Consider the following 24,693-nt stretch of genomic DNA (forward strand, 5'->3'; position numbering starts at 1 on the left):
ATACGCATGGCTTGCTCCCTTCTTTCATTGTGGCCTCTGCTCAAATGTCCCCTCTCAGAGAGGCCCTCCCCAATCACTGTCTACAGTAGCGCTCTCCATGAAGCCCTCCTCTCCTGCCTGCTTTATTTCTCAGCACGACATGCCACAGTTTGTCACCATTAATTTTCCATGCGTTTATAGAGTTTATTTGTTGCTGAGGATGGAGACTGTTTTGTTCATCACCATGTACTAGTATGTCCATGGTACTTAGGACGGTGCCTGACAACAGTCACTCAAGTATTTATTGAATGACTGGATAAATCTTTGTTCCTCGGTATCTAACACAGTGCCTAGTTCTAGAAATATTTGTTAAGTGAATGACCAAATTAACACATTTTATAAATGAAATGGAATCTTGGCACATATCCAGGATTATCCAGGATCTGTGTGCATATGCCTCATTCATTCGCTCCATGAACATAATCTTGGTTTATTTTCTCTAATTTCATAGGTGATGTAAGCAGGTTTTTCACTTTTTCAGGAATCAGTTACGGACAGAGGTCTTGCCCAGACTATTTAGGGAATTTCAGAAAGATAACCTCTAGTGCAGTGGTTCTCAACCTTCCTAATGCCGCGACCCTTTAATACAGTTCCTCATGTTGTGGTGACCCCCAACCATAAAATTATTTTCGTTGCTACTTCATAACTGTAATTTTGCTACTGTTATGAATCGTAATATAAATATCTGATATGCAGGATGTATTTTCATCGTTACAAATTGAACATAATTAAAGCATAGTGATTAATCACAAAACAATATGTAATTATATGTGTTTTCTGATGGTCTTAGGCGACCCCTGTGAAAGGGTCGTTCGACCCCCAAAGGGGTCGAGACCCACAGGTTGAGAACCGCTGCTCTAGTGGCACAGCAGGGATTAACAATACCCTTCAGCCCATTGCATCTCATCAGCTCCTGAGGGATTCTGATAAGGACTTTATCTCCTGGGATTTACACGAAATGTACATTTGTTGTTAATCCTGCCCAACACTGATTACTCTGAGGCTGGAACAGGTAAGACACTGATTGACCCCCAGACTCTGAGTGGGGGAACCTTTACACCCTTCACATCCGAGTGGACATTGCAGTGAGGCTTCAGGGCAGTGGCACCCCAGCCTGCCTCAGTATTTGTTCTATAGGCACCTGCGTAGCTTGGATATGGCAATTCAGTCCCTGATAGTAGGTGATCCAGGGAACAGTTTGCTATACTTCTCTTGTTCACTTTGGCCTATGGGCAGTTGCTTTCCCTGCCCATCCTGTTTTTCTTTTTAAAAAATATGTTCTTATTGATTTCAGAGAGGAAGAGAGAGAGAGATAGAAACATCAATGATGAGAATCATTGATCAGCTGCCTCCTGCATGACCCCCACTGGGGATGGAGCCCACAACCCGGGCATGTGCCCTGACAGAATTGAACCTGGGACCCTTCAATCTGCAGGCTGATGCTCTATCCACTGAGCAATACTAGCCAGACCCATCCTGTTTGTTTGTTTTTTAAATATATTTTATTGATCTTCTGCAGAGAGGAAGGGAGAGGGATAGAGAGCTAGAAACATCGATGAGAGAGAAACATCGATCAGCTGCCTCCTGCACACCACCCACTGGGGATGTGCCCACAATCAAGGTACATGCCCTTGACCGGAATTGAACCTGGGACCCTTCAGTCCACAGGCTGACACTCTATCCACTGAGCCAACCCGGTTAGGGCTCATCCTGTTTTTCTTAATTCCCTGCACCTGGGTATGTACCAGAAGAGGGCAGTGGAGAGAAGGGTGAGCAGTTGGCATGAGTGATGTGGAGCATATTGGCAGTCAGCACACCTGTCCTCCTGTTGAGGCTGACCAGACTTGCCCTATTCTCATGCATGGGTGGCATCAGGGCCAGAGACCAGAACAGGGAGAGCCTGGGAAGTTCACCCCTACCCCCTTTAACTCTCAAGTCTCCTTGAGAGTGGTCGCCGGGTCCTCAAAAGAGGGAAAGGAACTAGCTTCACGAATGGGTGCCCTGTTCTAAGCACTGGGCTAGGCCTGTGTGCATGGTGTCATCGGCGTGACCAAGCAGTTAGGGTTATCATCTGCATTTAACAGAAGAGGCACACGAGGTTCGGAGAGGTGGATGACACTGGCCAAGTCATCCAGATGGTAAGTGGCAGAGCTGGGAGTTGACATGAAAACCAGGCCTCTGTGACTCCCTGGCTGCCTACCAAGTACCAAGAGCAAAACTGTCTCCCTCATCTAGAAGGACATGAAGGAGAGGGGACACGGGAGCTGAGGGGCAACACAGGGTCCTACCTGAGACTTGGGCATCACCAGGCTCTGCAAATCCAGTTAGGCATGCCACCTGGTTGCTCTTCTGTTCCGAGAACTGGGAACTCTGTGGCTGATTTACCAGGGTCATCCCGCCCCACTCTGTGACCCTGGGACTTGATGACGTACCCACAGAGCGGAGCCTGTCCTTCCACGTCATTCTGGATGCTTGTAAGCGGTGATGTCAGAGTGCTTCATCGTCCGTGGCTCTTCAGTGCACTGCACCGCTCTCATCCTCCGTTCCAAAGTTGTATCCCCTGGGGAGTGCACCCCGCCTGCATTTCTGGAGGTTCCGGGGTTCTGGCTTCCCGTGGGGGCCTCCAGGCGTGGTAAGGGCCAGTTCCGGCGATACCAAAGACTGGACATCTTTGGGGCCCTTGGCCAAACCCCTTCCCTTGTGCTCCCTGCTCCGTGCCGCAGCGCCCCCTAAGCCGCCAGGGGCCGCCGGGAAGCGAGGCTCCTCGAGCGCTGGGCGGGGCAAGGGGCGGGGCGAGGCAGTACCTGGGCCGCCCGGAGCTGGGGGTGGGCTCTCAGGGGACAGCCGGCGGGCACCCCCACTGATCTGGACCGCCAGCCACCGGGGAGCTCGGGACTCCGGGTGTAGAGGCTGCGCTATCACATGGGTGGCGGAGACGGGGCCGCATTTAAGCGGCCCGGGTACGGCGCCCGCCTCCAGCGCGTCCTCGGGCTTGGCTCCCGCCGGACGCCCTGCTCTCTGCCCACCGGGGGCCCCGCTCGGTGCCGCACCGCGCCTCCGCTGCCCGGCCATGCGAGCGCCGGCCCCGCTGCGATGAGCTCGCACATCGCCAAAAGCGAGTCCAAGACGTCGCTGCTGAAGGCGGCTGCGACGAGCGGGGGCAGCCGGCTTCCCCGCCAGGGCCCTGCCCGGGAGCCAGGGCTGCCTAGCCGCCGGCTGCCCAGCACCTGCCCCGGCACGCCACCGCCGTCCGGGGACCCCAGTTTGCGGAGGCCCCTGTGCCGGCCGGCGCCGCGAGAGGAGGGCGTGCGGGGAAGCCGCTGCGGGCTCCCCCAGGCGCACTGCAGGCCCCGGGAGGCGCTGCGGGCGGCCGCGGCGTCCCGACCTTCTCCCCAGTCGCCGCTGCCGCCGGCCCGCGGGCGGGATGGGGAGGAACGGGGGCTGTCCCCGGCGCTCGGCCTCCGGTGCGCGCAGCGAGCCCCGAGCCGCGGGGTCTCCGCTCCAGCTGCCGCGTCCGAGGCAGACCCGTTCCTCCACCGGCTGCGCCCCATGCTCAGCTCCGCCTTCGGCCAGGTAAGGGCCGCACCTCCCGTCCGTCCGTGCTCGCTGGAGAGGCGCTCGGGACCCTGCCGCGGGCTGCGCCCCCACAGCCGTCCTCCTGCTGCCCGGGCCCCCAGCCACGCGCCCCTGCCTGCGCTTGCCTCCCCCGGTGCCTGCTTCAGCACCCTGGGCGCTGTCCACGCTCCGGCCTCTTCCGGGGCGAGGCACCCTGCAAAGCCGCCTTCCACCTGCCAGAATGGGCCCGTCCTGGGAGGGATCGACCTCCGCACGCCACCTGGAGATTTGAAGGGGTCACGGAGGGGCGCTCTGAGCAGGGGGCGCGAAACCCTGGACTCTGGCCAAGACCACCAGTGAGCAACTCAAGAGAGCAAAGGGTTTGGAGTCTTGGGGTCAAGAGTGGGGGACCTTGGGCACACAGCCTTGCTTGGGGATGAAGGACCCTAACCATTGCCTGTGGTGGCCACAAAGACCTGGGGAAAGTTAGGAGAGCTAAAATATGGGAAGAGAGAAGTGTCTGGAGGCATGGAGGGCTGTACAGCTACTGCTCAAACTGGAACTTTGGGGTGTTTGACGGAGGTTGTTGCTTCAGGGCTGCCATTAGGATGGCAGTTGGGCAGTTGTGAGTCAGAGGATGTGGAGCAGTACCCACGGCCGCCTAGCTTGAGGTGGTGTGCATTCTCGGGTCAGAAAGGTCACTACGGAGTCAGCAGTGGCTCCTTTGGTTTCCTAGGCCTTTCTCTCAAGGTCCCGGGCAGCTGGGCAGCTGCCCTTTAAAAACAATCCCTTAGTCGTAATCCAGTTTGAGGGTGTGCTGCTGGGGAGAGAGGCTCGGCGGAAAGGAACCTGTGAACTCCTGAGCAAAGCCAGGATAGCCTCTGGTTCTGAGCCCATAATTAAATAACTCACTGCACAGCCTTGAGACAGTTCTGCGGCAGCGGGGGTGGGGGGTGCGGCGGGGGGATGCAGAGGTCTGACCAGGCTGCTGCACGGTGTGTGGGGAAGGCGGCAGAGCCTGTCTGTGCTAGGAAGTAGCGTAAAGCAGCCGTTTGAAGCTCCGGGCTTGCCAGGCTGGATCAGGATTCCAAGGAGGCCGTGTGTGGCTTCAGATCCGCGCATTCCTTTTCAGAGTACTACTGCACAGCGGCTGATGCCGGAGGAGGTCTGACATGAAGGCAGCTGCGCATGGATTTGGGTTGCAGGGGGCTGCTGTGGTGGGGTGACAGGGCTCCAGCGTGTGGCTTTGTTCCTGCGGGGAGTCCTCCGAGTTTGCTGGAAACAGTTCTCCATCATGGAGATGTGGATGCAGAGCTGGGAGAGTTAGTGTGCCAACGTGATGAGGGAGAAGTTCGCTGCAGTGGCATATGTATTAGTGAGCAGGTGTAGGGCATTAGGGCATTGCTCAGGCGTTGGCCTGGCTTCAGGGAGACAACAGTGAACAAGGTAGCTGGAGTTCTGGGTATTTTATGTGTGGTGGTGGTGTTGTTCATCCTCACCCGAGGATACTGTCCCGCATTGATTTTTAGAGAGTGGAAGGGAGGGGGAGAGACACAGAGAGAAACATTGATGTGAGAGTGACATGATTGGTTGCCTCCCACACTCGCCCTGACCAGGACCAGGGATTGAGCTTCAAGGTATGTGCCCTTAACTGGAATCCAACCTGGGACCCTTCAGTCTGCTAGCTGATGCCCTTGAAGCTTACAGTTTAGCAGTTTGGAAGGGTAGGTTATTGGCCCAGAATCGCTCATTTTCTGGTTAGTTTGCTGGTGATCTGGCTTCATTCTTCATTCTCAGCTGCCTGCTTTTCTCCCCACTTCTACTTTCTCAATCATTAAACGGAGAATATTCTCTAGCCCCATGTTCTGAAATGTCACCAGAGTCATCTGAGCCAGGAAGAGCTGGGAGGCCCATCAAATATTTACTCCCTCCTCTGGAAGCTCTTGCCCTTTGGGCTGCAGACGTTTTCTTTAAAGCTGGGGCACATTCAGTCTGGGCTTCCTGCTGACAGCTCTCAGGCATCTTCTGCACAACAGCAGCAACAACAACAAAGCCTGGCCTGGGACTGGTGTCAGCCTCCTGCGAGGGGGAATAAGGCTTCCTTTCCCTTCTTTTTTTTTTCTCTCCAAGCACCCGCACCGGCCACCGCGCTGCCGCTGCCACCCTTCCTTGCCCTTCTTTCTGCATTTAGATTTCTGCCCGGGGAGACAGGGTCAGGACCAAGGGAAGGGAAATGGGCTTCTGAGTACAGACACTTTCAGGTCGGGTCTGCTTAGGCAAAATATCACCCTGGGGAAGTATATTTGTCATGTCTCCCAAGTTCATATTTCTTTTTTAAAAAAAATATATTTTATTGATTTTTTTTACAGAGAAGAAGGGAGAGGGAGAGGGATGGGGAATTAGAAACATCAATGAGAGAGAAACATCGATTCAGCTGCCTCTTGCACGCCCCCTACTGGGGATGTGCCTGCAACCCAGGTACATGCCCTTGACCGGAATCGAACCTGGGACCCTTGAATCCCCAGGCCGACGCTCTATCCACTGAGCCAAACCAGCTAGGGCCCAAGTTCATATTTCTTCACTTTAAGGGACTCATCCTCATTAAGCCTGTTTCTTTATCTGCAAAATAGGGATAATTTATAGTACCTCACCAGGTTTAGGGGAGATTATATAAGGTGATATGTACAGAGCTTGGACCAGTGTGTGGTTCAGACCAAAGGCTCTGTCAATGTTATTATTATTGCAGCTGCTGTTGATTAACCACCAAGGTTTGTGTCAGGCCGTTTTCCTTATGTTTGTAATAGAATAGGGTTCAAAGTGAAGGTGCCAAGATAGACTCCTAAATTAGGGGGAACAGCAATTAGGATTCTTCTAGTGGCCTCACAGGGCATCCTCACTGCCTGCAGGGAGACTAAAGCATGGGATGGTGGCTGGGGAGACAGTAGAGCTGCAGGTTCCGATCCCAGAGCCGTCATTGCCTATTGCTGTGACACAAAAACTACCTTGCACAGTTGTGTGACGTATACAAGACTCAGCACGTCAAATGGCCTGGCTCAGAGCGGGTGCTGGGAAAAGGGCAGCCTTCGTTAGTGTTATTGTTGTTATTTATAGAGTAAGTGTCCCAATGAGGGCCTGTACTGTAAAAGCTGTCTCTGAACCAGGTGAGGAAGGATGTTAAAGGAAGGAGCTGAATGGCAAAGGACCTTTCCTAGTACCCTCTTAGTGACTAGCTGCGGACATGTCACCCGGAGAGAAGACATGGTACCAGAAATTAACTCAGAATAGACATGACTTAGGGCAGTGCTTGGCACTGGGTCTTGGAACAGTCTTTCTGCTCCTTACCTTAAATTTGGGAAGTAACACCCCTTGTAGAGGAGGCAAATGCAAATAAAACCCACAGCTCTGTCCCACCCTTCTTTTTCTAGCTGTAGAGACACCTCTTTTGAGTTGGGTATGCTATTCCAATTCCCAAACTGCTTTGCACATAGTAGGATCACTGTGATCCTGTATCCTAATGAGTGAATCAGCAAATGAATGGTCTCCAGCCGCGGACTGCAGAGGGTTCTTAGCTGGGGAGAGAGGCTATGATGGCTTGGGTCCTAACAGATTTAGTCCTACTAGGCCTGTGTTTTTAGGATGGGGACTGAGTATAGTACTCACTCCTGCCGGGCCACCTTTCTCCCTCTGCGCTCTGAGAAGGCTGGTAGCCCTAATGGCCTTTTCTCTGGGGCCTGAAAAGGTCAGTTGTGATTAACATAAATCAGAGCGAGTCCCCCAGGTGTCTGCATTTGCCTCTAGCTGTTCTGGGGAAGCAACAAGCGTACTTGAGACCTTAGTCTAGAGCCCACTAAACAACTGACAAAAAGTATCTTCTCATTATCTTAACTTCACAGCAACCTGTGAAGGTTAGCATTATCATCCTCCATTTTAGAGATGAGAGGAGAGACTCAGAGGGGAAATGGCTAGTCCGAAGGTCCCGCAGGACTGTGCTGTGGTCTGCCTCTCTGAACAGCCTGCCTGTGCCACGCCATGCTGGTTTGGTGGCAAGTCACCTCAGTGTGTTTCCTATTTGTCAGAAGCAACCACAAAGTACCTCTCAGGTAACGACCCAGCTTTCCCTGAGCGTCTTAGCACTGGGCTGCTATCCAAGGTCAAGTGCAGCGATAGAACTGATCAGGGCCACTGAAGACCAGTCTCCCTCCTAATCAGGAATAATCAGCAACGGCTTTATCCTTCTCATCCCTCTGATCCTATTATTCCATTCATGAGTCGGAATCTCACAGCGTGGCTTCCAGAGGCCCCGGGCCTGATGCCTCAGTGAACAGGAATGGGGGTGGGATGGGGCTGTGTGATGCCTTTGCTCCTTCTAGAACCTCCCACGGTTCAGCCCTTTAAAAATTTTCTGCTGCCCTGGCCGGCTTGGCTCAGTGGATAGAGCATCAGCCTGTGGACTGAAGGGTCCCAGGTTCAATTCTAGCCAAGGGCACATGCCTGAGTTGTGGGCTTGATCCCCAGTATGGGGCTTGCAGGCGGCAGCCAATCAATGATTCTCTCTCATCATTGATGTTTCTCTCTCTCTCTCTCTCTCTCTCTCTCTCTCTCTCTCTCTCTCTCCTTTTCCCTTCCTCTCTGAAATTAATAAATAAATATATTTTTAAAAAAAATTTTTTTGCTGAAGGTCAAGCCATCTGCCCCTTCCAATCACCAGCACCCCTCCCGCAGAGCCAAACACAGCTTAAGCAAGCTCTAGGTTTGAATCCCTGAATCCCTTCCTGCCCTGAAGACTCAAGTTAATACTGCATCCTCTTCCCTAAAGAATGATGGGTTTCTTCAAAGTACCTGACTTTTCATTTAACAAGTTAAGATCAGGAATTTATTATTTTAATCTTTTTTTTTCTGGGTGACAAAGGAGGGCAGAAATAATACCTTACGTTGCAAAGCCTTTACTTAACAGTATTTTCATATCTGTAGCTCATGGTCTTCACCATAATCCTCCAAAATTGAAAGGTCAGGTCTTATTTCCATGTTATAATTAAGGAAACTGGGATCCAGAGAAATTGAATCACTTATACAGGCCATGTGGTTAGGAAATGGTAAACTGGGCCTCAAATCCAGCCGTTGGGACTCCACATTCTACATTCTTTAATATCATACCAGCATTTATTGCGTGTCTACTATGTGCCAGGCTTCATGTTGAGGGGTATGATTTATTATCTTATTTAACTGTCCACACGGTCCATTACAAGCAAAACCTCTGACCCATATCCAAATATCTACACCCAAAGTGAGCAGCATTTTGAAGAGTGTGCCAGGGCGAAGTGCGTGCCTTTCCTGCAGGAGACAGCTGTCCTGTGTGCCGTTTCCAAGGACAGGCACATCACAAGGTTGACAAGTGGGTGCTATGCTCTGGGATGGCCTGCAGGGGGCAGGAGTGGGTGCCCTGGCCATATAAGACCAATGCTTGTGGCACTGTGCCAAGCCCTTTGCATGCATTGTCTCGTTAACTCCGAAGAGCCCTTGAGGGAAGGGTTATTAGAGTACCCATTTGATCAATAAAGAAACTGAGGCTCAGAAAGATAAACTGTCCTCAAGATCAGCCAGTAGTTGCTAGGCAGCAGGGCAAGATTGGAACCCAAGCCTGACTCTGCACTCCAAGCTCTTACCAGTAGGCTGTGTCAGTAGTTCTCAACACTGGCTGCAGGTTAGAGTTACCTGGAGCACGCTCATCGGCAATGTCGGGAGCCCCCCTGTGCCTGATGAGTCAGCATCTCCGGGGAAGCTCCCAGTGAGTCTCTTCGGCGGCCAGGGGAGGGAAGCTGCTTTACACTGTGCTGCCTGCCTGCTCATGTATCTGCTCATGTAGTTCGTATGAACTGGGTTCCTGTGTGAAGCTTAACCCCTTTCCCTATGGGGTCCCTGGTGAGTTCTAGCTTTACTTTTCTTTCTTTCTTTTTCTTTTTACTTAAAATTTTTCAATTTTAATTTTTTATTGAATTTATTGGGGTGACATCGGTTAATTAAATTATATAGGTCTCAGGGCTATAATTCTATAATACCTCATTTGTGAGCCCTAGCTTTTCAACAGAATCTGCAGATGGCCAGTTTCCTGGCTTTGGTCTGCATGTCTTTTCTGATCTTCCTGAATTAAGGCGCATCCCTAGAGTTTTTGTGCTTCCCCTTCATAGCATGTAACTAACATGTAATGAAGTCAGTGTGTTCCTAGCCGTGTAATAGCTCTTGCCCACCTGCTAGAATGGAAGCTCCTTGAAAGCAGGGACTCTGTTTCTCTTGTTCCCCAGGCTCTCAGGGCCAGGCACAGTGCCTGGCACATAAATACTGGACAAATGATCCTTCTTTCTCCATTTTAATAATTACTTATAGAGTCCCCGTATGTGCCATGCACTTTGCCATGTAGGCATTTTAAGTAAGAGAGAGGAAACCCCATTTTCCAGGCACTGAAACTGAAGCTCTGGAATGTGAGAAGTCAGAAGCCAGCAGAGCCAGCACTCATCCCCAGGCCTGCTGATCCTCTCATTCATCTCCATTGCCCTTCTTCATGAATGACCCTGACCCCTGACCCCAGATGCTGCTTTAAGCTATTTCCAAGGAACACGGCTTTGAAGAAGGCACTTAAGCTGGCTGCTTGCTCTTTCAACTCCAACTCCCCAGTGTCTTCACTCCTTTCTACACGTTGGGCGAAAACAACTCCCCAGCCTCCTCCATCGGTCCTCAGGGGGTACCCCTCCTCCTCCCATTCCCTCTCCGGAGGTTTGGCCCAAACACGGGCCGCTGAGTAGCCTGATTAAACCCTTCTCATGTCAATGACATCGTGAGCCAGCGGCAGCTCTGTCGACAAGAGCTATCCAGGGACCTCCTTCCCCGGCTCCCTGGGACCAAGCCTGTGGCACCTTCTGGGCAAGGCCTCCCGCTCATCGTCCCTAAGGGGAGGTCTGACCAGCCACTCGAAACTGGGCAGAAAGCCCCTGGGAGAGGAGCCCCTCTGGACTGAATGCTCAGGCCTGCGTGTAAGGGAGTTCCATCTGGGGCGGACCTGCCTCTGGCGCCCCCTGCTGGGGAAAGCTGGGTGCCGGGAATGGGACTTCTCTCTTGGGTCGTCTGGCTGGGGCTGTAGATCTCCACTGGGACATGAGGCTTGGATGACTGACATCACAGCTGGAGCCTGGAGAGGAGGCAGAGCCAGTCCCCTCAAAAGTCCATCGTGGGACCTCGAAGGCTGCTTTGCCAAGGGCGGCCTCTCTGCTCCACACCCCAAGGAAGCTGGTGAGAGGTCCTGGCTCAGATTAGGCGGAGGATTACGAGGTCAGTGGCCCTCACTCACGCCCTCCAAGACTGCACCCTGGGACTAACTGCTGTTGGCTCAGCTGAGCTTCCAGTCCCCAGCCTCATCCCATTCCAGTGCCGAGGCAGGTGTGGAAAACGAGCGTGATGGAGACGTCACAACTCCCCCAAGCCCTCAGCTGGAGCTGCCTGCTCAATCCAGCTGCACTTGTCAGGAGGCAGGCCTGTGTTTGTCCCTGTGTGCTTTCGCGCGCGCGCGCGTGTGTGTGTGTGTGTGTGTGTGTGTGTGTGTGTGTGTGTGTATGCAAGCACACAGCTGGGAGGCACCCTGGCTTTGGGGACCCAAACTAGCCTGATTCCCCTCCTGGGTCTGCTGGCCTAATTCCCAGCTGCAGCTGCCCTTGGGGGGCCCCCTCCCCAGGCAGTGTCTCCGCAGCTCTGGCAGCCGCGAGAGGAGGGGCTGCGGGAAGGGGACTGAGCGCTAATCTGGTGGGGCTGATCTGGCCGCCTTCTCCAGCTCCGCCGCCCTCTGCCAGCAGCTCTCTCGGTGATTTTCTCTGTGCCCTGCACGCTCCCCTCCTGCCTTCATCTCCTTAAGAAAGTGCCCAGAAAGTTAAACACACACACACACACACACTCCACCAAAAAAAAAAAAAGAAAGAATCAGCAGGAGCCGGCAGACGAGTGAGAGAGCACGCGCGCAGGAGAGGGCTCGGTCCTGGAGGAAGAGCGGCGCAGGCAGAGGGAGGCTGGGCTTGGCAGGACCGGGACTGAGGTCTCTGAGCCCCAAGAGCCTCCTCCATGGACCCCGGGATCCTGAGAGGCGCTGCCTCCGCTTAGGATGGGCAACTGTGTCAAGTCTCCACTGAGAAATCTCTCCAGGAAGGTATGTTCCTGGACTTCCAAACCTGGGCTGGGGGCTGGGGCATCTTCCCATCGGCCCCAGCGGTTGGGCATGGAGGGGTGGGCATCTGAGGCTTGTCACCTTCCCGTGGGCTCTGCCTAGAGCTGCTGCCCTGTTCTGAGCTCCGGGTCACAGTTTCCTATGTCCCAGGAAGTGGGGACTTGGAGCTGCATGGGGAACTGTGTTTGGGAATCGGTACAAGATTTAGGAAAGAGCCACATGGCTGCTGGGATGTGAGTGAAAAGCCTGGTCCTTAGGATGTCAGAGCGGACAGACCCCGTGGCACTGGCAGGACTGGAAGGGGGTTGCGCTTTGACCTTGCTGCTGCTAAGCCTCCTCAGCAGGAGGGCCTCTGACCCTCCCTGGTGGTCTCTACACCTTCTGGGCTGCGGGTTTTGAAGTAGATCCTGTTGCCACTGAAAGGAACCAGGTCAGAGAATCTCAACGAGGACCAGGCTGGTTCAGGACCAGAACTGTCTCCACTGAGAAAGAGGATGTCGAGTCAAAGGGTCCGCGTGCCCCTTCCTGTAGCGGATTTATTGCTCCCACACCAGCACGCTGTCTTTTTGCAAGAATTCCTTTTGGAAGCAAGTAAGCACTGGGCTGGCATCGGTAGGGCTTTGCTTCAAGTGCACTCCACCCGTGTGTCCAGCCCTCTGTGGTCAGGCCGTGTAAGACACTCCTCGATAGCATCTAAAGGAAGAGGCATGATAGGGACGTTTTCCTGCAGGGCTTCCATTTCCCAGACAAGGAGCTTAATTGCCACTGAGGTTAAGTGACACCACGGTCTCAGGTGAGCTAACGGCACCTCTGCCCCAGCCCATCCTCGCTCCTCTGCCCGTTTGGCAGCCTCTCCATTTAGGGCATCTCAGGCTTCTCTGCTGCTCACCGGCTTCCTCATGTGGCTAAGCTGCTCACACCAAATCCCTTTTCATCTTTGCTGCTCCTCACATCCTTCTGAGGGGTGACTTTCTTCTGTGCACCCTCCCCCCATCACCTGCTATCTTCTTAGTGGAGTCTTTGTACCAGAAGTGGCCTCCACGCTGTTGCAGAGGAACAGAAACTGATCAGAATTAGTTTAAAGGACCACAGGGTGAAAGCCCCTCCCCTGGCTCTGTCCAGAGCTTGAAGAGGTGAGTTTAAGAATAAGAATTGGCCTTTGGTTCCACCCCACCCATCTTCCTTACATATCAGGGCTTAAGAATCAGGCTTCTCAGGTCTCCGCTTTCCAGCTGTGTGACTTTGGGCAAGTTACTTGACTTCTCTGGGCCCCAGTTCTTTCTTTTGTCCATCAAGTATAAATACTAGCACCCACCTTGCAAGGTGATTGTGAGAGCTAAAAGTGTTGTGCACTATATTCGCTGCCTGGAATATAGTGCTCAGCAAATGTTAGCTAGTAACATTGTTGTGATCATAATTTTTCCTCTCTGGGCTTTCTGAAAAGGGGGATGGAGGAAAAGGAATATAGGAGAGGTTTTGAGTCCATGGAGTAAGGTTAAAGATCATGCAACTTATTGCATTTAATTTCATGTTTTTAAATTTAAAACGTTTAAAATTCGTTTGAGAGAGAGAGAGAGAGAAACATCATTTGTTATTTCACTTATTTATGCATTAATTGGTTGCTTCTTGTATGTGCCCTGACCAGGGATCAAACTCGAAACCTTGGCATATCAGGACAATGCTCTAACCAACTGAGCTACCCAGCCAGGGAAATGTCATGTTTTTTATAAAAATAATAATTGCTTTTCCCTGAATATTCACAATGTATCCAACTTGTTATCTTACTTTCTCTTTTCCACCAAATAGTTCTTTTGGCTGAGGCCACACAGCCAACTGGACTCTGAGTTGGGATTTAAACCCTGGTCTGTGTGAGTCCAGAGCTGGTATTTTTATTTTTTATTTTTGCCTTTCTCTTCTTCCTGCTGTCAAAAACGTTATTCTTAGATCTCTGAGTCTGCCCTCACACGTCATCTGGTCCAAATTCCCACCGGCTACAGCAGTCGCCTCTCCTACCTCACCAAGTGCTTACTCACTCAACTTCTCCTCAATCCCTCAGCGCGGGCAGCTCTGACCTGCAGACTCTTGGCCAGCTCTTGGCCAGTTAGAAAGCTGTTAGGTCCTGAGGCATGCTGGGCCCTCCTGTTGCTAGGCCACACTCAGGAGACGGCCCCTCGGTGCCAGGAGACATGGTCAGCCTGTGGGCCGCTGCCCACTTGGCTTCCTGAGTGGTACTCGGGGACCTGGTAATGGTGAGAGGCGGCCGCTCCAGGCTCTGGGCAGGCAGACCAGGCTGTCAGGTGCCATCACTGGCCGGGAAGAACAGCCGTTTCCCGGGGCAGCCTGGTGCCAGGCAGGATTACCATCAAGAGATGCGGTGGAAATTCCTCGGCCACCACTGGCGAGTTCTCTGTGGGAGCAAATTCTCCATCCTTCTCACTTCTTTCTGATTGGCAAATATTCTCCCACTTCCTCTGAGGCCAGAAGTGACTGCCTTCTGCACCAGCATCTCTCTAAGTTGCATCACTGTCACCATCGTCCCCGTGGCAGCTCCATCTATCCCACTCTCATCATGCTGTAGGCACTGTGCAATAGCTCATGGACTTCTCGCAGGAATCCTGTGCGTCACCGTGCCCATGCCCATGCCCATGCCCATGGCATAGAGAAGGAAATAGAGCACAGACAGGTGACGTGACCTGCCCAGGTCACAAAGCAAGCAGGTGGCAGAGCCGGAATTGGGAGCCCAAAGTCAGTGTACAAAAGCACCTATCAGTTCTGCGCCTGCTGCCGTGTCACCTCCTGGGCTGTGTCACTCTGAGCCAAGTGTGTGCGAGTCACTAGGACCAAAGGCTGCCTCTCCACGGGCACCTCCGGAGACTGCGTCGGGGCTAAGCCACAGAATCCCAGGCTTCCTGGGGGCCGGCCTCAGCAGGAGGGCCCCTCTGGCTCTGCCCTCACTCCAGCTACGTCCCGGAGGCCTGTGTGAGAGTGGCCGAGGCTTTGACCTCACTTGGCATAAATCCGAATGGCCGTTGGTCCGCCTGACACCCCTTACGCTCTGAGACGCCCTGAGCCTGGCCCTATGGCACTCACTGAACTTGGGCCTTGGGCTGAGGTGCTTCACCGTGAATCTGAGCGGCTGCGGCTCCTTCAAGGAACCAGAACACTGTCTCCCTCCAGGCCTGGAAGGGGAAGGGAGTCTAGTGTGCAGCCCACAGTGTGGGTCGTTGGGGAGAAGGCACATGAGAGGACAAGGTGAGACGGGCAGGTTGTTCCGCTTCTCAGCCCGGGAGGACAGGCCGGCCCTCTGGGTGTGGCCTTCATGGAGCTAGAGCACTGGTTCTCAACCTTCCTAAAGCCGCGACCCTTTAATACAGTTCCTCATGTGGTGGTGACCCCCAATTTCATTGTTACAAATTGAACATAATGAAAGCATAGTGATTAATCACAAAAACAATATGTAATTATATATGTGTTTTCCGATGGTCTTAGGCGACCCCTGTGAAAGGGTCGTTCGGCCCCCAAAGGGGTCGTGACCCACAGGTTGAGAACCGCTGAGCTAGAGGACCGTGGCAGGAAGGAGAGTGTGGCCAGATGAAGGGTGGGTGTGGGGCCCTGGGCGTCTTGGGGAGCCGGGGTGGGATAGAAAGTTGTGTCTGATGCTGATGCTGCCCTGGGGGTGGGGGTGGGGTGGGGGCAGTCTGTGGGCAGCTCTGACTTTTTATAGCTGCATGGGAACCATCAGGGAGGAGACTGGATTGGCCGGGCCTGGGGCACAGCTATATTCGGTAAGCAGCGGCCCCTGTCTCAGCCTCAGAGGTCGCAGGCAGGCTGGGCCCGGCAGGGAGCCAGGGAAGGCGGGAGGGGGAGGAGACTTGCTGGTGAGAGTGTCTAGTGTCGAGGTTGCAAATGGTGGGATCCGACCCACAGGCGTGCTTTGTGTCGCCCACGCCCACCGGAAGGTCTCTGGGCTGGAGTTCCATAGTGCTGCTCCTTAAGACGGACTCGCAGCAACATTTAGTCCCGGTCTCCCACCTCTTACACCTGCGCTTCATTTGTTAGCTGTGGCCCCTGTGTTTGCAACCTCCAGGCCAGCCGAGCCTGCTCTCCACGTTGCTGCCCTGATTGTCCTCACTGCCGTCCAGTGGGGTCCAGTGGGGTCCAGTGGGGGTAGGGGCAGGAGTCAGTTTGGGAACTTAGCCCCAGGGTTTGTGCTGGGACATTGGGGCAATGTTGGAAAAGGATGTATTCCATTCATCTCTTAACGAAAACTTCCCATTGGTGGGAACAGAAGCCTCCTGCTGCCTGCTTTTCTCTCTGAGCCTTTGCATGCACGTGAGTGTGATTCTAGGCACACGTATGTGTCGTGTGTGTGTGTGTGTGTGTGTGTGTGTGTATGCGTGCGTGCGTGCACATGAGCCACCTGGTGGGTGCCACACCCAGCTCTCCCTGGAGCATCTGCTTCAGTCAAGGACTGGAGACCCCATCTGTTGGACCAATTGGATGCTGCCCCCGTGCCCCTGAGGGCTCTCTGAACCTGCTGTTGGACTCCCAGGGTCTGCTCTAGGAGGCCCGGCCGGGCAGGGAGGTGATGCCTGCCTCTCTTTTGCTTTTGCGTGGCGCTGGCTGAAGATGCGCCAGGAGGAGACTGCCAGCTACAGAGTGGTGCAGACCAGCGAGGAGGGGCTGGCGGCCAGCGGCGAGCTCCCGGGACCGCTCCTGATGCTGGCCCAGAACTGCGCCGTCATGCACAACCTGCTGGGCCCGGCCTGCGTCTTCCTGCGCAAGGGCTTTGCTGAGAACAGGCAGCCTGTACGTAAGTTGGCCCCCGTGGAGCTGCTTGACTGGGCTTCACCGGCGTGAGGAGGTGCTGGGAAGAGGAGGGGCTCTGTACACAGAAGTGTGCCTCCCCCCGCAGACACACCTCAAACCCTCAGTTTGCAAATCTGACCCCTGAAGTTTCCCGCTCATGGCTGCAGCGCACTGCGGAGCCCACCTCCACCAGCAAGGAATGATGACAGCAGCCAACATTGTGGGGATTTTAAAAAATACACGTGTTTTTATTGATTTTAGAGAGAGAAGGCAGAGGGAGAGAGAGAGGAACATCAGTCAGCTGTCTCCTCTATGCACCACATCCTGACTGGGAGTCGAACCTGCGACCTTTTGGTGCATGGGGTACGCTCGACCAACCGAGCCGCACCAGCCAGGGCGTGTTGGGGAGACCTTTGAACACTTTCTGTGTGCCCGGCACTGTGCTAAGAGCGTTGGCCCATTGCCTCGCTTAACACTCAGAGCCACTCCAAGAGGTAGGTACTATGACCCCATTTTACAGATGAGGAAACTGAGTTGGAGAAGTAACCTGCTGAAGGTAACAGCTTGTGGGTGAGGGAGGTAGGACTCAGACTCGGGCGTCTGACTAGGCCTCCTGTGCTCTGAGCAACAGTGCTGAGCACACAGCACTGTCCGGAGGACTTGCTGCCAGGATGGAAGCCTCCTGAGATCTGCACTGTCCACTGTGGCGGCACTGGCCACGTGTGGCCGTGGAGCACTGGACATGGGACTAGTGCAGCTGAGGAGCTGGATGTTAATTCTGTTTCATTCCCATTCGGATTAAATGGCCACGTGTGGCTACTCTCCTGGACAGCCTCCTGCAGGCCTTGGACAGCCACGGGGAGGGGGGAACAAGGATGGTGCCACAGGTGGAAATGTTTGTAGGTTCCATTTCCTGAATGCCACGTGCTAAGCGCTACATGTCTTGTCTCACGGTATGCTCACTGAGGCCCTGGCAGGGGCCTGGCACTGACCTATTTACAGGTGCGGAGGCTGGCTAGGCCACAGAAGTGACCTGCTCCGGGCCCATGGCTAGGAAGCAGCAGATCTGAGCTTTGCACCTGGGTCTGTGTGACTCTAGAGGCCAAGCTCTTCCCCCGGCCATTACGTTGGAGTGAAAGGAATATGTGTATGCTCCATTCCACCTGCCCCCCCCCGCCAATTGCTCATGGTCTTCCTGCCACCCGGGAGGGCATCTCTGGCTCTACTCCAAGCACAGTACACAACTCCCCCACTCTGTACCCGGGGTGGGGGCGACCCAAGCACCAGCCACCAGGACTCAGCAGCCCCCAGGCCCCCCGCAGCGGGGAACTGGCTTTCCGCTCCCTGACCCTGTCTATGCAAGATGTCTGAGGAGGTGCAGTGGGGGCAGTGACTCCGAGCTGGGTCCTGGAGAAGTGGGGGCTGCTGGAGTCTGACCGGTGGAAAGGACTTGCTATGTCTGAGTAACTTGTCCTAGCGAGAGCCCTCCGTGTGTGCGTGCGCGGGCACGTCCTCGCTTGCTCACTCGCTCGCTTGCACTTACTGGGGGTGTGGGCACCGCAAAAACCCAAGCGCCAAGTCTGAGTTGGAGCAGCTAGTGGGTGACAGAGGCCGGATTGGGTATGTGAAAGCGTAACGACCTGCACGACACGCACCCTGTGCGCCGAAGGCACCTAACGGACAGACACACCTCAGTGACCCACCCTCAGCCAGAAGCGCCACCTGCAGGACCCGGAGCTCGCAGCTGCCGGCCCAAGCACATGGACACGCTCCACACTGTCCGCCACCTACAGCCACTCCTAAGCACCGGCCTGTGCACCTGCTTGTTCCTCTAGCTGTTGCTCAGGAGCCGCTTTCTAGAAGATTCTCAGATTTTCCAGAGTCAGGGCCCCTTGCCCTGGGGCCAGTTTGGAGTGGGTGGGCACCCTGGCCCTGTTGGCTAGAACAGCCTGTGTGCACAGCTGAGATGCCTCCCGCTCACGGTGGCACACCGCGTGTCTGTGTTCATGACAGGTGTGCCTCTACCTGGCGTGCTTCCTCAGGGCGGGCACACCTGCCCCATGTGCTCCCTGCCCAGAGGCAGAGAACTGTGCCATCTGGGGAGGAGGAGCCCCGTGGACCAGTTTGGGAGCTTACTAAGCAGGTCCAGCTGGGCAGCCATCCATGTCGTGCCAGTCTGTGTCCCTCCTGGGCAGGCCCAGGGCAACGGGCCCCTCACCAGCTGGAGCTGCCCCTGCGTCCTCCGGGCTCCTCTGCCATCTGCTGTGATGCCGAGACCCAGGGTCTCCTTGGCTCCCCAAGGAGAGCTGGGCCCTGATTGACGCTTTGGATGTGTGTTTTGGGGCCTGGCGGCAGCCAGAGGCACTGGCAGCCCCCAGGCTCCTATGCTGTGCCCGTGGCAGGGCAGGGTGTAGCATGGGGGTCAAATTGGAGAAGGTAGAGCAGTGCCCGGAAGCAGGGCGCAGCCCTAACCCTGCCTCCACACCTCGGGCCCTCCCCTCCGTCTCCCTCGGGCTGCCTGCCTGGTCCCGGCTTTCTCTCCTCAGCCCTCTCTGCTCCCATTACCTTGCAGGCCTCCTCTCTGCGGTGACCTCCCGCTGACGCTGTTTCATTTACAGGTTTTTGCCTCGGACCAGCTCTGTCCTCTGACACATTCTCGTGTCTGAAACAAGGGGCTGGGTGTAGAGGGCCTGTGCCCCGGCTGCATGGGGCTCTGGGGCCCTGGGCATCGGCCATGCTGTGGGAGATGTGGGGGTGCTCATTTCCCCCTCAAGGACAAGGCCCAGGCATGCTCGGCTGCAGCCCCGCCAGCTCCACCAGCGCCTGCTGCCACTTGCATGGCCCTCAGGTTGGACTTTGTGACTCCGGGCCCCTGGCAGCTGCTAACAGGACACGTTCTTCTGTTTCAGGACAGATCACTGCGGCCAGAGGAGATTGAAGGTGAGACCCGGCCCCTTAGGGGAAAGGGTTACTCAGCCATCCAGGAAGCTGAGGGAAGGGAGACCGGTGGGAAGAGGCAGAGACCCCCTGACCTCCAGGGACAGGGCCTGGTAGGGAGCCGGGGTCAGAGGAGTGTACAGCCGGCAGCTCCGGCTCTGGCTGTCCACGCTCGTGGGCCCTATGTCTGCCTTTGGCTCCAGAGGCTCTGCAGCTCCCAGCCCCAGCCATGTCCACTTTCTTCCCTTCCCCAGAGCTCCGAGAGGCCTTCAGAGAATTTGACAAGGACAAGGACGGCTACATCAACTGCCGAGACCTGGGCAACTGCATGCGCACCATGGGCTACATGCCCACCGAGATGGAGCTTATCGAGCTGTCCCAGCAGATCAACATGAACCGTGAGTCCCTCCACTGGGCACCGGGCACCTCCTTCCCTCCCGTCCTCACCTCTGCAGCCCTCTGCAGTCACTCAGGCCTGGGTTCAAATTCTGGGCCCACCTCTCTGCAGCTCTGTGGCCTGGGGAAAACCACGTACCCGTTTCCTCACCTGGAAAATGAGGGGTGTGGCAGGGGGAGAGAACTCAGGGCGTCACCGAGGGACTATATTTAAAGCAGCCCAATACCTGGCCCGCAGTGAGTTGAACAGAGAGATGCTGTTATCACTGTTTTCCTCTTGTCTGGGTTCTCAGAAGCAAGCCTGAGACAAGAACTTGAAAGCACAGGTCATTTATTTAATAGGTGATGAATAGGGAAGTGAGACAGGGAAGAGGAGGAGCCAGCAAAGGGTGTATTCTCAAGCCACTGACCCGAGTCCAATTCTGTTGGGGAACTTGGGGAGTCAGTGTAGCAGCTCCCCTCAGGGCTAGCCCGTAGCCCTCACCTGGGGCACTTGCCCCCCAAACTCCTGCCAGTCACTGGTGAAAGCTGTTGCTGAGCAGGCCTGTTAGCAGCTGCTAGGGGCCCGGAGTCACTTGTACCTCCTGAGAGAGCCTGTTGGAAGTTGAGCTTCCATTTGCACAAGGGTAAGGCTTGGAGCATGTGGGCCAGGCACCCAGAATTTCTGCTTCCCTCTCTGCCTTACTGCATGTGTCTCTGTCTCTGAAATTCTTTGCCTGTCTCTGTGACCTAATGTTTCTTTCTCTCATCCATATCTATCTCCACCCACTTCCTGATTTGTTCCCTTTGTCAACCCCTGGCCACTTCCCTGAGCCATTCTTTGACAAACCACCTGTACATAGTCACCTCTCTGTCATCATTTGGCCTTTGTGGACCTGGCCCTGTGCAAGTCAGGGTGGGGTTGGTAGTACCTTCCATTGCCTAGGAGGGGAATGGTTAGATGGATGACCTAGCTCTTTCCTTTGTCCCCAGTGGGTGGCCAAGTGGATTTTGATGACTTTGTGGAGCTAATGGGACCTAAACTCCTGGCGGAGACGGCAGATATGATTGGTGTAAAGGAACTGCGAGATGCTTTCCGAGAGGTGAGTCGTGGGCAGTGGACAGGCTGTTAGAAGCCCAACCCCAGCATGGCAACCTGAAAAGAGCCCTGAACCCTGGGTCCCAGACCAGGAAAGGAGCTTGGACAGAGAACAGTCTCTGGGGGAAAGGGGACAGTGACTCTGGAGAAGGAGCTCAACTTTGGGATCTGCTCTTGATGGTCTCCATGTTATAGCTACCTCTCCCTCCTCCTGCCCTGTCTAGTTTGACACCAATGGTGATGGGGAGATAAGCACCAGTGAGTTGCGAGAGGCCATGAGGAAACTCCTGGGTCATCAGGTGGGACACCGAGACATAGAGGAAATTATCCGAGATGTGGACCTCAATGGGGATGGCCACGTGGACTTTGAAGGTAGGTGGGCTTGAAAGTGGGAGAGAAAGGGACCATTCATGGAGCCTTCCAACTGTATACCCATCATGCAACCATCATTTCATTCCCACTTTCCATCCCCTACTCTTCCATCCTGCCATCCATGCACCACTTCAGTCTGCCTCCCATCTCTATATCCATCCATCCATCCATCCATCCATCCATCCATCCATCCATCCCATCTATTCATTTATCCATCTCTTCATCTGTCCTATTTATCCACTCATCCATCTCTAAACAAGTACCCATAGAACCATTTATCCATGCACTTATCTATCCACCCATGCCTAATTCTTCCATAATTCACCCATTCATTCATCCATGCACCCATCAACCCATGTATATCTCTGCATGCATCTATACTTCTCTACATTCATTCATATATTTATATATCTTTAACCACCTGCCTATATTTCTACCCATACTTCCATTGATCTAATTGTCTGTCTAGTCTTTCCCTATCAGTAACCATCTACTCATCCACACATCCGTTACTGTGTCCATCTTCCCCCACCCATCTCTGTCTATCTGTCTGTCCACATCCTCCATCCATGGAAAGTATTTTCTGAATGCCACATTCCTCACGATGACACCCAGGCCCCTAAGATCTGACCACAGCTCCTACCATTCCTTCACTCCCACCGCACCTACAGCTGCACCAAAGTACTCGTGGTCCATGAACCTGCCAGGTTCCTGTTTAACACACGGTTCTTTTTATCAAGATGCCTTTGTTCTATTATTCACTTGGGCTCAATTCTATTCATCCTTCAAGATCCAGCAGTGGGACACTTTGTTCAGCCCTGCGTCCCTGATTCTCCAGATTGAACCTTTGGGCCTCACAGCACCTCAGGGCCATCCTTGTCCTTCACACTGTCCTCCAAGGGCTACTATGGTCTCTCCACTTGACTCTGAACTTTTCCAGAAGAGGAACCTCCTTTCTTTATCACTGCATTTTCCACATAACTCAGTGCCTGGCTAATGCTACATGAACACTTTTTCTAAGGAATCAGTAGCAATTACAATAATTATCATTTATTGTAAGTATATGTACGAGTCACTGTACTGATTAGCTTTACATAGTTTATCTCATTTAATTCTCACAGTGACTCTGTGGATTGCACTATTAGTACCGCATGAGATGAGGAAACTGAGGCTCAGAGAAGTAATATAACTTGCTAGGGATTACCTAACCATGAGGCAGAGCTGTGTCATAAACCCAGGCCTGGAATCTCAGCCACGCATAACATGGTGCATGACACCATCTGGAACACTGTGAGATGCAGGGAAAAGACAGTAAGACGTTGACTCTGTACTCCAGATACCTGAGTTCTAAGAAAGGCAGGATGAGTATGTGCCAGCCTGTGTGTCCGGAGCACAAAGGGGGGAGGCCTTTTACGGAGAGTAGTTGTCCCTCACACTTGGGTAGAATGTGACTAGATGGAGAGAAGGCTTTGCCACCACAAGATCTGAACATCTCCGGATGTCCTGTGTCCAGGTAAGTGGCCCTCACAGACGCCTGCCCTTCCCTGAAAGCCCAGGACCCCATTTATTCTACCAGCACGTATTTACACCTCCGCGGGCTGAGACCAGACCCCCGCCCTGAGGCGCCTAAGACCAGCGAGGAAAACAGAAGCCAACAGTGTAGTTCCTGCTGTTCTGAGGGAGTGTATAGCAGGCTGTGGGGACAGGGGGGGCCCTGTGCCAAGCTGGAGGGGGATTCGGGAAGGCTTCCTGGAGGAGGCTGTGAATAAGCAGAGCCTAAGGAATGAGCAGGAGCTACCAGGGGAAAAGAAGGAAGAACTGTTTATCCAAATGAAGCTATGGATGTGTATAGCAGCTTCATTCATAACTGCCCAAACCTGGGAGTAACCAAGAAGTGCTTTAGTAGATGAATGGACTGTGGTCCACCAGACAATGGAATGGTATCAGAGAGAAGAAAACTTAAATCCATACTACCAAGTGGAAGAAGCCAATCTGAAAAGGCTGCATGCTGTATGATTCCAACTATCACATTCTGGAAAAGGCAAAACTGGAGACAGTGAAAGGACCAGTGGTCGCCGGGGGCTGTGCTGGGAGGGGGATGAGCACAGAGGATTCTTAGGGCAGGGAAACGATGGTGAACAGACTATAACGGTGGATACGTGTCATTATACACTTGTCAAAGCCCATAGAATGGGCACCACCAAGAGTGGACCCTCCTGTGACCTGGGCTTGGGGTGGTACTGATCTGTCAATGTCAGTTCATCAATTTTAACAATTGTGCCACTCTGGTGGGGCTGTTGATAATGGGGGAGGGTGTGCCTGTGTGGAGGTCGGGAGTATATGGGAACTCTGTGCTTTCTGCTTAATTTTGCTGTGAACCTAAAACTGCTTTAAAAGAGAAAGTCTAGTTTGAAAAAGAGAAGGGAGAGGGGACAAGTAGCAGGAGAGCTGGAAAGTGAGGAGGGAGAGGGAGCCAGCGGCACTTAAGGTGCTGGAAGGGAGAGCTGTGTGGCTGGGGCATGAGATGGGGGTGAGTGGGAGAGATGAGGCCGGAGAGGTCAGCTGGGGCCAGAAGTGGGAGGGCCTGCGGTCATGCCAGTATATGGGACATTGTCCGTGGGGTCCGTGAGAGGTTTAAGAACGGGTCAGATATGCAGCTTGGAAAGCCCGAGCCGCTGCTGTGTAGAAGATGGACTGGAGGAGGCCGCCTGGAGTTGGGGACCAGCATGGAATCAGGAGCAGGGGCGATGGCGAGGGGACAGGTTGAGGGCGATTCGAAGGCAGGGTCCTGAGCTGGGCCCTGACGGCTGCTTCCTCCCCCCGCCCCTGTACCCACCAGAGTTCGTCCGGATGATGTCCCGCTGAGGCCGTGAGGGCCCCTCCAGGACTGCCAAGCTCCCACCGGCGGAGAAGAGGGGCGGAGCTCTTCTCGCTCCGCTGCTGTTGCTGCCGAGAGCCCAGGACGGACTGGTGGAGGGGGCCTGCTTGCACCCCGGGGAGGTGCCCACCCCGGACCCCCACCCTCCGCACTGTGAAAGACTCACAACTCCTGCAACTGGAAAGAGGGGCGCCCACCGACAAGGAGGCCACAGTGCCAAGCCACAGAGGTTATGCAAGGCGCCAAGTGCCATGTACCCAGCCGCTGCCGGCTGGACGGGCCAGGGAGCCCGCCAGCAGATCCCACATAGCATGTCTGCCCCAGGGCACAGCCTCTGTTGCCCTCCTCAGCGCTGCGCCCATCCCAGCTCGCCTCAGCCTTGTTATCTCAGAACCAATAAAAACATTCCCCAGAGCAAGGCCGCGT

General features: G+C 54.3%; 1 protein-coding gene across 2 annotated transcripts; it reads left to right on the forward strand.

The window, feature by feature from the left end:
• Positions 1 to 2,850: 2,850 nt before the first annotated feature.
• On the forward strand, positions 2,851 to 24,674 carry CABP1 (calcium binding protein 1). Of its 2 annotated transcripts, none has more exons than XM_036354339.1 (6): positions 2,851 to 3,612; positions 19,516 to 19,546; positions 19,798 to 19,941; positions 20,912 to 21,021; positions 21,242 to 21,389; positions 24,229 to 24,674. In XM_036354339.1, exons 1-6 carry the CDS (start codon positions 2,962 to 2,964, stop codon positions 24,252 to 24,254), a joined length of 1,110 nt encoding a protein of 369 aa, XP_036210232.1. In that variant the 5' UTR covers positions 2,851 to 2,961; the 3' UTR covers positions 24,255 to 24,674. The 2 variants fall into 2 exon arrangements, with proteins under 2 accessions (XP_036210232.1, XP_036210233.1); XM_036354340.1 differs by lacking the exon at positions 2,851 to 3,612 and adding an exon at positions 15,978 to 16,606.
• Positions 24,675 to 24,693: the final 19 nt, after the last annotated feature.

Source organism: Myotis myotis, unplaced genomic scaffold (genome assembly GCF_014108235.1).
Source record: "Myotis myotis isolate mMyoMyo1 unplaced genomic scaffold, mMyoMyo1.p scaffold_m19_p_20, whole genome shotgun sequence".
Classification (NCBI taxonomy): Eukaryota; Metazoa; Chordata; class Mammalia; order Chiroptera; family Vespertilionidae; genus Myotis; species Myotis myotis.